The sequence below is a fragment of the Canis lupus genome, chromosome 6 (genome assembly GCF_048164855.1).
Source record: "Canis lupus baileyi chromosome 6, mCanLup2.hap1, whole genome shotgun sequence".
In the NCBI taxonomy this organism is placed as follows: domain Eukaryota; kingdom Metazoa; phylum Chordata; class Mammalia; order Carnivora; family Canidae; genus Canis; species Canis lupus.
Genome location: NC_132843.1, coordinates 1,943,123 through 1,960,450, shown reverse-complemented (window position 1 = coordinate 1,960,450; position 17,328 = coordinate 1,943,123). Strand labels below are relative to the sequence as shown.

General features: G+C 39.1%; 1 protein-coding gene and 1 long non-coding RNA gene across 5 annotated transcripts in view; one reads left to right on the top strand and one right to left on the bottom strand.

The window, feature by feature from the left end:
- DYM (dymeclin) overlaps positions 1-17,328 on the top strand; it is a 342,875-nt gene that overhangs the window by 150,930 nt on the left and 174,617 nt on the right. For all 4 annotated transcript variants that reach the window (XM_072828553.1, XM_072828551.1, XM_072828554.1 and 1 more), the window contains 2 exons: positions 9,635-9,748; positions 10,720-10,814. In XM_072828553.1, the coding sequence (XP_072684654.1) occupies positions 9,635-9,748; positions 10,720-10,814 (209 nt within the window). The remainder of the gene's footprint in view (positions 1-9,634; positions 9,749-10,719; positions 10,815-17,328) is intronic.
- Positions 16,100-17,328, bottom strand: part of LOC140634888 (uncharacterized) — a 38,556-nt gene continuing 37,327 nt past the window's right edge. Inside the window, exon 6 of the long non-coding RNA XR_012032219.1 lies at positions 16,100-16,256. This is a non-coding gene — a long non-coding RNA (uncharacterized lncRNA). The remainder of the gene's footprint in view (positions 16,257-17,328) is intronic.

Here is a 17,328-nt window from a genome sequence, read left to right as displayed (position 1 = left end):
CTTCTGCTTACTTGAAGCTTTAACTTGCTCTTTTTTTATAAGTAGAAACTTAGATCTTTGATTTTAAATCTTTCTACATTTTTACTATAAGTGAAATATATGAAAATTTCTAAGATATAAACCCCTAGAAAGATGACCAAGAAAAAGTTACACATGTCTATCACTGAGAATTTATAGGAAATCAGAACAGATCCCACAGATATTAAAAAAAGTTCAGAGGATACTATGAGTAATTTTATGCTATAAAATTTAAGTGTTAAATGGACAAATTTCCTCCACTCCCAGAAACAATTTAACCAAAGCTCATGAAAGGAAAAAGAAAAATCAAAATAGCCTGTTTAAAGGAACTGATTTTGTAATGTGAAGTCATTCTAAATAGAAGATTACTGTCCCAGCTGATTTTTACCTATGAATTCTTCTGAAAACTAAAGGAAGAAATAACACTGATTGTATATAAGCTCATCTAGAGAGTAGTAAAAAAGGGAAGTCTTTGCAATTCATTTTATGAGGCCAGTATACTCTTTATGCCAAAAATCCCGAAATTTGATAAAGGAAAATTACAGGTAGATTTTTAATTCAGAGGCAAAAATTTAGTAAGTGGCACAAATGTAATTATAAACCTTGTAAATCTAATATTGTAGAATGAAATAAAGCAAAGAGTAAAAAGAACATTTTTATGTAAATAACAATATTCCAGAAATGTGAGGATGGTTTAATATTAGAAAATATCTGGACGCCTGGGTGGCTCAGTGGTTGAGTGTCTGCCTTTGGCTCAAGTCATGATCTCAGAGTCCTGGGATTGAGTCCCATATCAGGCTCCCTGCAGGGAGCCTGCTTCTCCCTCTGCCTGTGTCTCTGCCTCTCTCTCTGTGTCTCTCGTGAATAAATAAAAACTTTTTTTTTTTAAAAGAAAGTTCCTTAAAACTATATTAGAAAATCTCTTAATGTGTAATTTATTAACTTAAGAGAGAAAAATCATACAGTCATCTCAATAGGTACAGAAAAAGGATTTGATAAAATTCAACACATATTCATGATAAACAAAATTCTCAACAAAATAAAGGTAGAAAAGAAACTCCTTGTCTTAACAATTTCTCCCAAAACCTACAGTTAAAAGCATTATACTTGATTGGAGAATTTTAGAACTATTTTCTTGAAAGCCAAAATGAAGAGGATGCTCTGTATTACTACTCCTCTTCAGCACTTTATCAGAAGTCTAAGCAGGTCATTTAAATTTGAAAAGAGAGGAAATCTAAATGTCCATATTTATAGATGTTTTGATTGACTACATAGGAAATTCAAAATAACTCTAATATTAGAACTCTTAGGAAAGTTGAACAAATCTTCTGAATCCAAGATCCATATACAAAACAAGTACAATTTCTACACACCAGTAACAAGACGTTTCAAAAATATGATCTAGAGGGATGCCTGGGTGGCTCAGTCAGTTAAGTGTCCTACTCTTTATTTTGGCTCAAGTTGTGATCTCAGGGTTGTGAGATCGAGCCCCTTGTCCAGGTCCATGCTAAGCAGGGAGTCTCCTTGAGATTCTCTCCCTGTGCGCTTCTTCCCTCCTGTCTCTCTCAAATAAATAAATAAATCTTCAAAAATGTGATCTAGAAATACTCTTTATAATGGCAGTAAAACTGCAATGAATTTGGGAATCAGTGTAAGAGAGGAAGTGTAAACATTTTATGACAAAAATTACTTAAGGATATTAAATGTGACTTAATAAATGGAAAGAGACACCATGTTCATGGATAGGAAGACTCTGTGACAGAGTTCTTAATTTTGCTTTCAAATTAATCACTATGTTCAGTGCATTCTTGATCAAAAATCTCAACAGTTTTCTTGTGAGAGTTGCAGTTGACCCTTGAGAAACATAGGTTTGAACTATGTGGGTTAACTGAAACATGGATGTTTTCAGTAAATACCAACTGTGATTGTATCTTCTCTTCCTTAGTGGGCTTATCATTAAGTATATTTTTCAGGAGTCAAAAGTTTGACTTTTGGATGGATTTTTGACTGTGTAGTGGGGGTGGGTACCCCTAACTTCCACATTGTTCAAGTCTCAACTGCAATCCCTGAAATCATACTGAATAAATATATAAACCATGACTTAAAATGTTAACAAATTTGACTACATTAAAATGAAAAATTTTCATGATTAATAAAGGTGGAAACAAGCCATAGGCAGGAAGATGAATTAGCAGAATCAGTTAGAAAAAGAAAGTATTCAAGAGAAAAATGCGCAAAGTAATAGAAAAAGAAAATACAAAACCTGAATGACCAGCAAGCATTTTTTTTTTAACATTTTATTTATTTATTCATGAGAGACACAGAGGCAGAGACACAGGCAGAGGGAGAAGCAGGCTCCCTGCAGGGAGCCCAATGTGGAACTCAATCACTGGACTCTAGGATCACACCCTGAGCTGGAGGCAGACACTCAACCACTGAGCCACCCAGGTGTACCACCAGCAAGCATTTTTAAAGGATGTTCAACCTGATGATTTGTCAGGTCATGCTAATTAAATTAACTGCAATATTTTGCACTCATCAGTTTGGCAGGAATTCTAAGCGCTGTAAAGAATTGGTAAGGATCCAGAGAAAGAGGGCTCTCGTATACTGTATAAATGAGCAGAACTACTTTTGAGGGGAATCTGGCCTTTTACATTCCTCAAATAACCTGCAGAAGTAAATATTCTGCCTCCCAGCAATTCCATTTCCTGCTTCGTATCCTAAGAACTTTTTCAAAGATTCACAAGAGCGTATTTGAAAGAATGTTCACTATAGCATTGTTGGTAGTATTAAAAATTGCAAATCGCTGATTCCATAAATGAACTACTGTAGAACAGCTAGAATGGATGAAAGAGCTGTGTGAATTGATAATGAATCTCAAAAATCTGCATGGTAATGAAGCATCAAATTCCGGCTGCCAGAGTTTAGAGAATAGGGTCAGCGAGGAGTGGCTAGAGGGCTTTAGGACTTCAGAAGCAAGATATTAACATTTGATAAAATGGTGATGGATACAGTGGTGTTCTTCATTCGAGGCTACTCAACTTCCATGAACTTCCTGTGATGACAGAGACCTCTGTGATAACTGTGCTGTCTGAGATGGTAGCACTTGTAATATAGCCAGTGTGACCGAGGAATTGAATTTATAATTTTATTAAAAATTAATTTTAACGTAAATACTGGCTTTGCGGCTTGTGCTACTGTGATGAACACTGTTGTTCTGTGCTTTTTAGTTTAATAGTGACCCAAACCTACACTTATTTTAAAAAAGAACTATTCAGTGACCTTGCAGTTTCGTTTTCTAGCAAACTCTTGGAGATTTGCTTATGACGTCATTAAGTATTAAAAACTGGATGGCTTTAGCAATCAGACAACAAAAAGAAATAAAAGGCACTCAAATTGGCAGAGAAGTCAAACTCTCCCTCTTTGCACATGACATGATACTGTACCTAGAAAACCCAAAAGACTCCTTCCCAAGATTGCTAGAACTCGTACAGCAATTCAGCAATGTGGCAGGATACAAAATCAGTGCCCAGAAATCAGTGGCATTTCTATACACTAACAAGGAGACTGAAGAAAGAGAAATTAAGGAGTCAATCCCATTTACAATTGCACCCAAAAGCATAAGATACCTAGGAATAAACCTATCCAAAGAGGTAAGGGATCTATACTGTAAAAGCTATAGCACACTTCTGAGAGAAATTGAGGAAGACACAAAGAGATGGAAAAATATTCCATGCTCATGAATTGGAAGAATTAATATTGTGAAAATATCACTGCTACCCAGGGCAACTTACACGTTCAGTGCAATTCCTATCAAAATACCATGGACTTTCTTCACAGAGTTGGAACAAATCATCTTAAGATTTGTGTGGAACCAGAAAAAGACCCTGAATAGCCAGGGGAATATTGAAAAAGAAAACCAGAGCTGAGGGCATCACAGTGTTGGATTTCAAGTTGTACTACAAAGCTGTGATCGTCAATACAGTGTGGTACTGGCACAAAAAACAGACACATAGATCAATGGAACAGAATAGAGAACCCAGAAATGGGCCCTCAACTCTATGGTCAACTAATATTCGACAAAGCAGGAAAGACTATCCACTGGAAAAAGGACAGTCTCTTCAATAAATGGTGCTGGGAAAATTGGACATCCACATGCAGAAGAACGAAACTAGACCACTCTCTTACACCAGACACAGAGAAACTCAAAATGGGTGAAAGATCTAAATGTGAGACAAGAATCCATCAAAATCCTAGAGGAGAACACAGGCAACACCCTTTTTGAACTTGGCCACAGCAACTTCTTGCAAGATACAGCTATGAAGGCAAGGGAAACAAAAGCAAAAAGAACTATTGGGACTTAATCAAGATAAAAAGCTTCTGCACAGCAAAAGAAACAGTCAACAAAACTAAAAGACAACCTAGAGAATGGAAGAAGATATCTGCAAATGACCTCTCAGATAAAGGGCTGATATCCAAGACCTATAAAGAACTTCTTAAACTCAACAGCACAGAAACAATCATGAAACGGGCAGAAGACATGAACAGATATTTCACCAAAGAAGACATAGACACGGCCAACAAGTGCATGAGAAAATGCTCCGCATCACTGGCCATTAGGGAAATACAAACCAAAACCACAATGAGATACCACCTTACACCAGTGAGAATGGGGAAAATTAAGACAGGAAACAACAAATGTGGGAGAGGATGTGGAGAAAGGGGAACCCTCCTGCACTGTTGGTGGGAATGTGAACTGGTGCAGCCGCTGCTGGGGATTTACCCCAAAGATACAGATGCAGTGAAAAGCCAAGACACCTGCACCCCAATGTTCATAGCAGCAATGTCCACAATAGCCAAACTGTGGAAGGAGCCGCGGTGTCCATCGAAAGATGAATGGATAAAGCAGATGTGGTCTATATGTATAATGGAATATTACTCAGCCATCAGAAAGGACGAATACCCACCATTTGCTTCGACATGGATAGAACTGGAGGGTACGGAGGACAAACATATGGTTTCACTCATACGGGGAATATAAGAAACAGTGAAAGGGATTAAAGGGAAAGGAGAGAAAATGAGAGGGAAATATCAGAGAGGGTGACAAAAGAAGAGAGACTCCTAACTCTGGGAAACGAACAAGGAGTAGTAGAAGGGGAGGTGGGTGGGCTGATGGGGTGACTGGGTGACCGGGCACTGAAGGGGGGCACTTGACGGAATGAGCACTGGGTATTATACTATATGTTAGCAATTAGAACTGCAATAAAAAATATACATATAAAAAAACTGGGTGGCTTAAAACGGATATTTTACAGATTATTTCTCTTTTTAAAATTTATATGATTTCCTTCCTGACTTTAGATAATTAATGTTCAGAGTATGAAAGTATGGAGAGTATGGAATCCCTGGTTTCTGAGTTTCATATAGTGAGATTTTGGGTAGTCAAGGTAAGAATCCATATTGTAACATTGTTCTTACTGGAGGAAAAACTGGAAATAATCCCAATTTCCGTTAGAAGAGTAGACCCAAGAAAACAGGCACTAGTTAGTGCTTAGATGGAATGAAGTAGAGGTGATATTCAGATATTTAACTAGTATAGTACCAAAATCAGCCAGTGAGAATGGGTATCAACCATGGTCCCTTTATTGTCTGCTGAACATTAATTGCTGAACCCCCAGGAGATTCTGGGGGAGTGGCTTGGGGCATCAGCTATTTATTAATTACCATAGAAGTATTCACTTTAGGAAATGATTAGTACTATCAGAATTTGGCAGATGTGATAAATATTAATTTTCTTATATGCGTCATCATAGTGGTGTTACAAGAATAAATTGAGTGGAAAAAAATAAGATGCAAATAAATACCTGTGGTGTACTAGTTTCTAGGGCTGCCGTAACTTTACTGCAAACTGGGTGGCTAAAAAACAGAAACTTATTATCACAGTTCTGGTGGTTAGAAGTTCAAAAGCAATGTATCAGTAGGGCCATTCTCTCTCTGAAAGACCTAGAGGATAGATCTCGCCTCTTCTTAGTTTCTGGTGGCCAGTCCTTGGGGTCCTTGGCTTGCAGCTTCTGTGTGTCTGTTGTGTCATGGTCTCTCATGTGAGTGCCTCTTTCTGTGTCCCTTCTCCTCCTCTTCTTGGGACACCAATCATTGGATTTAGGGTCCATCCTAACCCAGTATGATCTCATCTTGGTTATATTAAGACCCCGTTTTCAAATAAGAAACGCTCACAGGTTTTGGGTGACGTGAAGTTTGGGGGGATACTATTTAACCCCAGACACTATGGTATTCTTTATAAGTTAGCAAATACATAAAGGAATCCTGGGTTTTGAGGGAGTATGTATACATATAAAACATTTGAAAGAGACTGGAAAGATACATGCCAACCTCAAGATAGTGGTTGATTAGTGGTTGATATTATACTCTTTGGGGGAATAAAATAGTATTTATATGTTAAAATAAAATACTAACAGTTAATGTTAGTTGTAGGAGAATAGAGGTTAATTATTCATTGCCTTTCTATACATACTTGATTTTGTAAGGAATTGATTGCATGGTATCTTACTGTACTCTAGCATATAAACCTTTGTAAGAAATCTATTCAATAAAACCAAATCTAGTAGGAAAACGCTCAGGAAAAGACCTAGAACAAGTAATTCTCGTGTACTTTTTGAGAAGGAAGACATTTTTCAGATCCTTAAGGTATTTCCTTCTGCATATTATTTGAGTTAATTGACCATGAAATGATGAATATATGTATTGTATGATCAGGATACCAGTCTGTGACTGTTAAACTGTATGTCTGAATGTTGAATACAAGAGATGGGGAATTGTTTTTGTAAGAACCAGTTAAATAAGTCAACAGCTACAGCTATGTTACCAAGAAAATTTTTTGTATGTTGCCCATTATGCATTAATGGCCTATGGGAAGCTGTGTGCACTTTGTAACTAGTTATTTATAATTTTTCTTAAGTATACCCAGAATTTCTAAACAATGACACATTTTTCACAGGAGGAAAGTTTTATGTAAACACTAAATTGGATTTCTAATTTTTATAGTAACATTGTAAATTTACTCTGGATACTAAATATTTGTTGAATGTTAAATGAATAAGACTACTTTTATTCAAAATACTTCTTCCATCCAATTATATAATTGACACACAGAAGCAGACATTAAGAACTAATGACCTCTGTTTCAAATAAGGATGGCCTATGATAATTTATTTCTAAATAAAGGAACCGAGAGAGGAGAAATTGAACTATACTCAAATGTGTGACCTTTAAAAAGACAGACACCTCTCACTAGTAAAGTTACCTAATGACTATCCTGTGTCAGTGTTCACTTGGAGACTTAAGAGCATTAGTTCTAAAACTTTTTGGTCTTTTACACTAAAAATAATGAAGGACACCAGATAGCTTTTTTATATAGGTCATAATTCTATATATTTACCATATTAGAAATTAAAACTGAGATATTTGAAAAATAAATTTGGTCATTTGAAATAATAGTTACTATAATAAACCCAGTACATGTTAGCATCAGTAATATATATTTATGAAAAGTAACTTTTCCCAAACAAAAATTTAGCAAGAAGAATGGCATTTACAGTTTTTCAAATCTCTTTTAATTAATTGCCTTAACAGAAGACTGCTAGATTCTCGTGTCTGTATCTGTATTAAACTTGTTGCCCTATCAGCCATGTTATGTAGCACCTGACAAATGCAACTATATACTCAGGAGACAATGAGAGTGGAAAGTAATGTTTGGTATTATCATGAAAATAGGTTTGACCATGAGAATTCTCCACAAGTGTGTCTGGGACCCCTAGAGGTCCCCAGGACCACATTTTGAGAACTGGTACCTTAGAGGGTAAGTCAGAGGGACTGAGCACTTTACTGTTCCTTTATAAAGGTTCAAGTGACAAAACTCATTTTTCGAAGTCTTTCAACTATTATTATACACATAGGTTATCTCTTCTACTTGATGATGGCCATCCTTAGTCATGATATAGGGGAATGCTCACACTTTGACATTTTTTACCTTACAAACAATATTCAGCTCCCATGTATTGGGCATTTGCAGTGTGCCAGCCTCCGAGTGCAGACTGCAGAATAGGTGAGGGTTGGGTGATTTGTAATGGGGGGTACTGGGTGACATGGTACTCTTGCCGGAGAGTTGAACTGAGTGAAAATCTGTTATGGGGGCACTCATCTGCACTTGCATGAAGTTGAACAAAGCATCCCTTTACTTTTTTATTCTTCTGGTCTGTTTCTGTACCCCCTTTCTCAATTCTATTATTTGGACTTTTTCCAGGGGCAGATTTACCAGAAAAATATTTATTTTAATGATTTTTGAGAAGAACTGCAGTACAACCATATTACTTAGACTTAATTTTATTTTTCTGATTTCATGGACTATAATTGCAGTTTGTTGTTGCTTTGGGGTTTTATTTGGTAGTCCTTATTGTCCTTCTCTTGAATTCCTTGAGCTGTCATTTTATGTCGTAATGGTGGAGAGGATGGGCAGCTAAGTACTAACGTGTGGTAGCTTGTTTTTTCTCTCAGAAATGGTGCATGAGTGGTTCATGTTAACTCTTTGGGTACTTAAAAGTCTCTGTTTGTATACTTAGGTGGTAGTTTCTCTAGGTATAGAATTCTAGAATCATAATCCATTCCTCAAAAATTTACAGATACTGTTCTGTTAAGCAGATGTGTAGTGTTTAAGATGAGAAATCTAATGTTTGCTTATCTTTCTTTTGGTGATAATCTGTTTCTTCTCTTTGGGAGGCAGTAAGATTTTATTGTATACTGTAAATTCAGAAGTCTTGCTAGAGTCAGTTTTACATTTTTTTCTATATTTCTCAGAATTTTGAAAGGTTTTCTTCTCAACAAAACTTTCTCCTGTTACTAATTTTTCTGTTTTTCTTCTAGTCTGTATCTTTTGAACCTTTTATTAAGTAGACATTAGGTCTCCACTTTGCTCTCAACTTTGTTTGGCTTTCACTGCTGTTGTCTGAGAGAACTTTTCAGTTTAGCCTTTCAAATCACAGATGTGCACTGCTCAGCTTCTCTCTTTGATGTCCCAGTTACCTGTCGACTGTGGAACTGCACCGCTTACGCTAGAAAACACTTCTTGCTTCCTGAGGCCTGGAGATGAGCGCCAAAGCTGCCTACAGTTAATAGCCATAGCAGAACGTGGCCCAGGTCTTCTGGATCTTGGCTTATTTGCATTCTAGGCTTTTCCTGAACACGAGTATGAAGGTTTTCTGTGGTTGTTGGGACAGCTCTACTTTTCAAGAAACTCCTCATTTTTTCTGTTTTCATATTTTCCTGTTTTTTTCTCTTGCCTTTGTGCCATCTGTCTTTCCAAATATATCTCCTGTTTGTGTACTAATTTTCCAAATCTGTTTTCTTTTCTATTTAAGAAGGAAGAAGTGAACACCTCAGTACAGCTTTGCTCTCTTGAACTGAAAGTCTCACAATTCACTTTTATATAGTGTTTAACTCTCCTTCAGAGCAAAGCCATGGCTCATCAGAAATTATAGACGTGGATCATCCTTTTTTCCTATAAAGCAGTCATATTTACCTAAACTTTTCTTCCCCATTACAGATATTGAAAAATATTACTTGGTATTCAGAACGAGTTTTAACTGAAATTTCACTGGGGAGTCTTCTGATACTAGTTGTAATTAGAACCATTCAGTACAACATGACAAGGACAAGAGTAAGTATTCCATATAGCTATTTTTTTTTAATCTTAATGCATATAGTATAATTAGGCCTGTAGTTTAAAGCAATCTTGCTATTTAGAGTGCTAACATTTTTATGAAATATAATCCAAATATAACATTTCATAAAATCACTGAAATACATGATCCTAAAGTAATGTATAGAGTGTCTGTTTCTTAATATTTAGTAGATTGTATGGATTAGAAATATTTTATATGAGACAAAATGGATGGTGGGATGTTCTTTGATAAAAGATATCTGTCTTTGCTAGACCAATAAAACTGACTTACCCTTAAAATCAGTAACAACGAAGTGTATGAAGAGATGAGCACAGGAAATATGAATTAAAATGGAAAAGAAAAGTAGAAAGAATACTTTAAAGGGTACAAGAAAAATTTCAGCTGGATTATGTTTGCAGTGTCTGGGAGCAAATTTCACTTCCACTGATAGAGAAAGCAATATAGAGAATTCATGGCTCAGGGAAATGGTCACGTTTACTACACTGTTTTTTAATTATTTCTCTCAGTGAGGCTAACATGGATACATTCCATAACCTTTTATCTGAAACTCTAGGAGTCAGATGTGTTTAAGAGTGGAGAATTTTTTTATTTTAGAAAGATAATTATAGTACACATGCTATATTCTCTGCAACCTTGAGGTTCTGGAGTAGCCTGCTGTAATTAAGCCATAATATTTCTGCAGTGAAATAGTTCAATATCCCCCAGGATGGGGATAATGAAGACCATAAAGAGCAGCAGAATCTTTTGTTATCAGATGTTGCTTTCAAATGTGTGGTGAAAAAACTGACCTTTCAATGCCTTGTGGATTTTAGAATTAGAAAAAAGGGCTTGTGGACCTGAACTTGCTAAAATCAGTGACTGTTGAGTTTACATTTGCTTCCTGTTAAGCCTGCTTCAGATGTAGAGAAGACTTGATGTCTGTTTTCAACCTTCTCTTTTCTTGCAGGACAAGTACCTTCACACCAACTGCCTGGCCGCTCTCGCAAACATGTCGGCACAGTTCCGTTCTCTCCACCAGTATGCCGCCCAGAGGATCATCAGGTAAATAGGAGCTTTAAGAGAAATCCTGCGTCCTGCCCTTTGGCTGACCCAGAGCAAGAGGCCCTGTGCTGGTCCCTTTATACTGTTAGCCGCAAAGGAATGTCAGATTTTCCTTCTTAATAGTTCTCCCCTTCTTGTTTAGTTGAAAATGCCTTGTCCTGCTTTGTTTTCCAACCCAACTTCTTGATCAGTGTTAATTGTATTCACTTTTCCGTCTTTTTATAACATTTAATTTCAAGCCTTGTGTGTTAGCTTCCTACAGAGAAGCAGATTTCTTAATGACACAAACTGAATTTTCACAGATTTGCAGAGCGTTTTGCAGAGCATCACATTACACTTTAAGGGAGGGTAGCAGTGCTTGTTTTAGAGAATTTTAATAGCAGTTTACTGTTAGTTATTTTCCGATTACTGTCGCGACAAACTACTCCAGATCAGTGGCTTAAAAGAATGCAGATTTATTGTACAATCTGTATATGAAAAGTTCAGCACGGGCTCCAGTCCAGACGCAGTGGGGCTGCATTCCTTTCCGGAGCCTCTAGAGGATCCTTTCCTTGCCTTTTCCAGTTGCTTGCAGCTGCAGCCTTTCTGGGCTCGTGGCCCCTTCCTTTCCCTGTCAGAGCCAGCTGTGGGAAGTTGTGGGTCGTCCTCACATCTCCGACCCCCTCTTCTGGTCCCTCTTCCACTTTGCGGGTCACTGTGATTGCCGTGACCCTCTCCAGGTAACCCAGGCTCATCTCCCCATCTCCAGGCTCACGGTCGAATCACAGCCGCAGAGTCCTTTTTTGCTGTGTAGGGCAAAACAGCCATGGGGTTGCGGGGTTGGGAGGTAGATCGCTTTGGGGGTAACCATTATTCTGCCTGCCAGAACATCACCAGAAGCTCCTTCCCATCTCTTCTCCACCGTTTGCCAAAGTACGCTCTTTAAGGGTAGGAAAGCTAATTAACAAATGTGAATGAATATCATTTGCAGATTGTTTTTTTTTTTTTTTTTTTTGTCTTTGTTCTAATACATGTGGATACTTTTGGGTCTTTAGATAGAATGCTCGAGATGATCACAGTGGTTCTCAAGCAGAACATCTGTTATGTAAGTCAGTGAAGTCAAATTGTTTCTTTTGGGTCTTGTTTTGGGGGCAGTGCAGTTCTGATATTCAGTCTTTTTTTAAATTTTTATTTATTTATGATAGTCACAGAGAGAGAGAGAGAGGCAGAGACACAGGCAGAGGGAGAAGCAGGCTCCATGCACCGGGAGCCCGATGTGGGATTCGATCCCGGGTCTCCAGGATCGTGCCCTGGGCCAAAGGCAGGCGCCAAACCGCTGCGCCACCCAGGGATCCCCTGATATTCGGTCTTATGTTGCAGTCATTGGTGGTGATTGCAAGTTCTCAGCACTTTAAAACTCTGATCTCACCTTCCATCCATTGGTTTTTGTTTTTGTTTTTAAGATTTATTTATTTACCCCTGAGAGACACAGAGACACAGGCAGAGGGAGAAGCAGGCTGCCTGCAGGGAGCCCGATGTGGGACTCTATCCCAGGACCTGTGATCACATCCTGAGCCGAAGGAAGGCAGATGCTCGCTCCACTGCTGAGCTACCTGGGCGTCCCCCCATCCATTGGTTAGAGATACTTATTGATCTGGCCTCATTTTTAACAGTCACCCGGCATTAAGTTATGTTCTTGGTCTCTATATTTATCCTCAGAATTTAATGGAGGATATTTCCAATGACTCACTGTTTAATTTAGGTCTGGTCTTAGTGCATTATGATGTATTATTTTTGAGAGTTGTACTTGAGTGATTGTCTGTTTGAATGACTGTACTAATACTAGCTTGGTGACTTAAAGCACACATAGCATCTCCTACCTCAGATTTTCCAGGTGTTCTAGTCTTTAGTTTCTGAAGATTAATTTTTGTTACTATGCTGCAGTTCAGAGATTTAGTGAGAGAGATTTAAGGGTACTGTGCTGCTCTGAGGTCTATCTTTGTGTGTATTGGAGCTTCATAATGGTTTGATGACGGTTGCAGCACAGGATTCATTTTCCTCAATGGATACACCAACACTTGGCCTGTTCAGTATGAAATGGCAAATGAACAGGTTTACAATTTAAGTTCTGATAACATGTGTCAAGCATGATGAAATAAACATTTTCTAGGTGTAAGAGTTGGAAAAGCAAATAAAGCAATTCCTAGTTTTCTATCTATGATGAGTAAAGCAGAAAATCAATTGTATTTGGAGAAATAAGAAACAGATTTTGGATTTTGGATTTGGGAATATTTAGATCAAGTTTATCATCAGGAATATTGCTTCACTTTATTTTAATGGAGTTTTATTTAGCATTGTATTAGTAAGGAAATGTGTGACACATGCAAGGTACATCCAAGTTGTAAAAATTCCTGCCCTCAAGTAGCTTCTGCTTCGGCAGCTGAGCTAAATAAGGGCAGACATGTATACAGCAGAATGTGGTATTAGAATGAGAGAAGAATTCCTTGGCTGAGGGTGGGTGGGTGGTTCAGAGAATTGATGAGATCACATCTTACTTGAGAAATCAGGCAAGGTGAGTAGAGAGAGATGGCTCTAGAGATTGGCTTCATGAGGAAAAGTACCAACCACAACAAAACAGAACAGGAGGTAGTGTGATAAAGGGCATTATATTTAGAAAACAACCAGTCCCATTCAACTGGCCTGTTGTGGACCCAAATATAAATTAGAGGAGAAAAGCCTGGAAGAATCAGCTGAGGAAGGAGATGGGGCCACCCTGTGGAATGTGCTTAACAATGAGATGCAGTTTAGAATAATGGAAGGAATTGAGAGAAAAGGTCTGATGTTCAGTAACATAAAAGAAACTATAAAGGGGTGCCTGAGTGGCTCAGCGGTTGGACGTCTACCTTTGGCTCAGAGAGTGACCCTGGGGTCCTGGGATTGAGTCCTGCATCGGGCTCCCTGTATGGAGCCTGCTTCTCCCTCTGCCTGTGTCTCTGCCTCTCTGTGTCTCTCAGGAATAAAGAAATAAAATCTTTTTTTTAAAAAAAGGAAAGAAACTGTATGAATGAGTTGTAAATGGATTTTATTTTTTAATTATGTATGTATGTATGTATGTATTTAGTTATTTAGTTATTCATTCATTCATTCATCTTAACAAGATCCAAAGTCTCCATCTTAACAAGATCCCCAAATGATTTGTTTGCACGCTTAAAGTTTGGAAAGCATTTAAAGTTCAGACCTGGAAATCAAGATTTATTCCTGTAGAAAACACTTGCTTTGGGATCCCTGGGTGGCGCAGCGGTTTAGCGCCTGCCTTTGGCTCAGGGCGCGATCCTGGAGACCCGGGATCGAGTCCCACATCAGGCTCCCAGTGCATGGAGCCTGCTTCTCCCTCTGCCTATGTCTCTGCCTCTCTCTCTCTCTCTCTGTGTGTGTGTGACTATCGTAAATAAATAAAAAAAAAATTAAAAAAAAAAAAAGAAAAGAAAACACTTGCTTTGAATTGGAAATGGGGGCCAACTTTTTTTTTTTTATCTTGAGGAAAGTCATTTTCCACTAAATGTTTGTGTTTAGGGTATAGAGTTGTAAAGTATGATAAGGAATGCCTAACAAAAACTGTTTAGATACACAGATTTATTATAGCAGTACAACTCAAGATTCACCAGATGCTCCAGTAACTGCTTCAAGTGAGAAGTAATCAGTTTCATGTACACATTTTCTAAATCCTGCTTTAGGAAGAGACCACACGGTTTTGTATCTGTCAGTTGCAAAACCTAGAAGAGCCAGTGATCTTCAACAAAATACAAAACAGAGTAACATGTTACACTGCTATGAAGTAGGGTGTGAATAAAGCTTCTAAAAGCCATTTTAGCTGGACATAAGTGTAAAGAGCGATTTCATATGGTGTCTGTGCTATTGTCTCGTATTTAATGACAGTGTATCTTCTGTAAACTCTTGGTATTCTAGAAGAATCTCCTAAGCATATATGATTTGAGTTTTGTTCATCTATAAAGTCTTCTGAATATTCTATGAGTATTTGAGATCATTATTTGGGATTATACTTAATTAACATTCACAAAAAGTAGATTACATGCAAGGAATTGTCCTGGTTACAAAGACATCATTACTCACTTCTGCCCTTATGACCTTCCCTCCTGCCTTTTCTGTCTCCCCAACTGGCTTCTTTCCCTGGCTTTGACTTCACCTTTGGCTTAATACATAACTTTTCTTCAGTATTTCATGCTATGTTGGTTTTTTTCTTCTCTTTTTGCTCATTTTCCCTAGTTCATATACATGCCTGTGACTTTACCTACTATGCACTTGTGAACAGAAAACCATCCAGATCTGCACTCACAGTCCTAATCTCTCTGCTTTCCCTGAGGCAGACAGTACAGCATAGTGGTTAAGAGCACAGACTCTGATCGGGGATCCTAGCTTCAAAACTTACCAACTCTGGGACCTTGGAGGAGTTACTGAACTTCTCCGTGCAGCAGCTTCCCTGTTGTAAGATGGGGTGATGGTGGGTGTTCTCTCCGTGGATGTGGTGACGGTTAAGTGAGTTAATATCTGTAAAGGGCCCGGCAGGTAGCATGGACCCTGTGTAAGCGTTGACTCACTCCACTCATGTCTCTACCTGGATATCCCCCACTTACCTCAGACTTTCATGAAGTTAAAAACTCATTTTCAAACCTGCTCTCCCTTTGAAGTTCCCTATCGTAGGTTGTAGTGTAATAGCCCTCACCCCAGCTCCCTAGACAGCCAGGCCAGAACCCTTCAAGTCATTCCCCATCCTTCCCCCCTGTCCTTTAAATGCCACATTCAGTCAGGCCCTGGAGTTCTGTCCAGCTGTGCTAGTGACACGCCCATTTGTTCGTCCCCCAACTCCCATCTCCACCACCGCAGCAGGTTCCCTTGCTCACCGGCTTCAGCCACGCAGTCATTAGCCTGCCAGACCCTTTGCCTCCCCACACGTCCTGCCGTGGTAGGCCCTGGCACTTGCTGCTGCTATTTGAGAGGCACGGCTGATATTATTCCCCCCTGTCCTTAAATATTAAGTATTACTCCCCTTGCCAGGAGGTTCCATTTCAGCCTACTGAGAGCAGTGGGCTGTCAACTGTGGGTGATTTTGTCCCTCGGGGACATTTGGCAATGTCTGGGATAGGGGTTTGTCTTTTTGTTGTTTTATGGGTTTTTTGGGTTTTTTTTGGGGGGGGGGTTGATTGCTCCTGACATCTAGTGGGTAGAGGCTATAATATGCAGAAGAACAAAGAATTACCCAGTGCCGAGACTGAGAAACCTTGCCTTATAGTGAGGAATCCAGGTCCTGCCACTTGTACTCAGGCTTCCATTACGACTTGTCATATGTTGGCAGGTGCCTGCTGCTCTCATCTCACTGAATCACTGCAGTGTGCTGCTCTTTCCCAGGTATTCTTATTCTGCGTCAGGATAAAATGTAGTCTGGACCTGGAAAAATAGTTGAGGAAATGTCTGGTGTCACCTCCTCCTCCTGTAAAGCTTCTTCCACCAGTTTCCCACCCCTCTGTTAGGTTTTACCTTAGACTGGTAATGGCCCACCTCCCACCGTGTCACACACGGCCCCCTCGTCCCCCATAGCTCCTGGGCCTTTTCACTTTAGACCTAGCTGCTGCTAACATTCACGTCATGTTTCCCTATTCACATTTCCAAAGAGGAAGAAGAACCTAGTTGGCCTGTTTACCGCTTCATAGAAGTCCTGGGCCACGGTCAGTTTTGGGGGCTAGGAGGGGGTTCAAGGGGCCAGGAAAGGAGAAAGCTACTTGTTGGAAGACGTGGCTTCTCCCAGAGGTGGATGTGGGAGAGAGCGGACTTAAGTGTCGTGACCTGACCAGTGTAGGTGTTTGTGGCACAGGTGCCTTGCCTGAGGTGGAAAGTCTTGTTGCTTGAGCAGAGTAGTTATTACTGGAAATAAAAGACTTGTGCTGTATTACTTTGCATTGCTCTATAGAGAGCATCTCTCAGTAAGCACACTGTGGACTCTTAAGTACTTAGTGACTGGTTCTTAGAAGGTGGGCTGGCAGCTGAGATTTTAAGCTTAGTTCTGACAGCCATTGTTCTGAGACTCCATGTAAGTTGATTCATGTCAGGCTGCATTTTGCACATACCTGCTGCTGCTTGGAGCTAGGGAAGTTGATGACAGTGCAGAGTGTCGAAGTTTTCTGGTCTTTCAGTCCTCTTGACAATAAAATAATTTAAAACATAGGTTGCATTTTTTTTTAAAGATTTTATTTATTTATTCATGAGACACACAGAGAGACACAGGCAGAGGGAGAAACAGGCACCATGCAGGGAGCCCGATGTGGGACTCGATCTCGGGGCCCCAGGATCAGGCCCTGGGCTGAAGGCAGGGCTAAACCACTGAGCTACCCGGGCTGCCCAGATTACATTTTTAATTAGGACTTTTTAATAGCAGTACAGAGGAATTTTTTCTTGTATAATTTGAGAATTTAAAAATTCTTTAACCCGTGATTTATGCTCTCCCCCCCTTTTTTTTTTTACT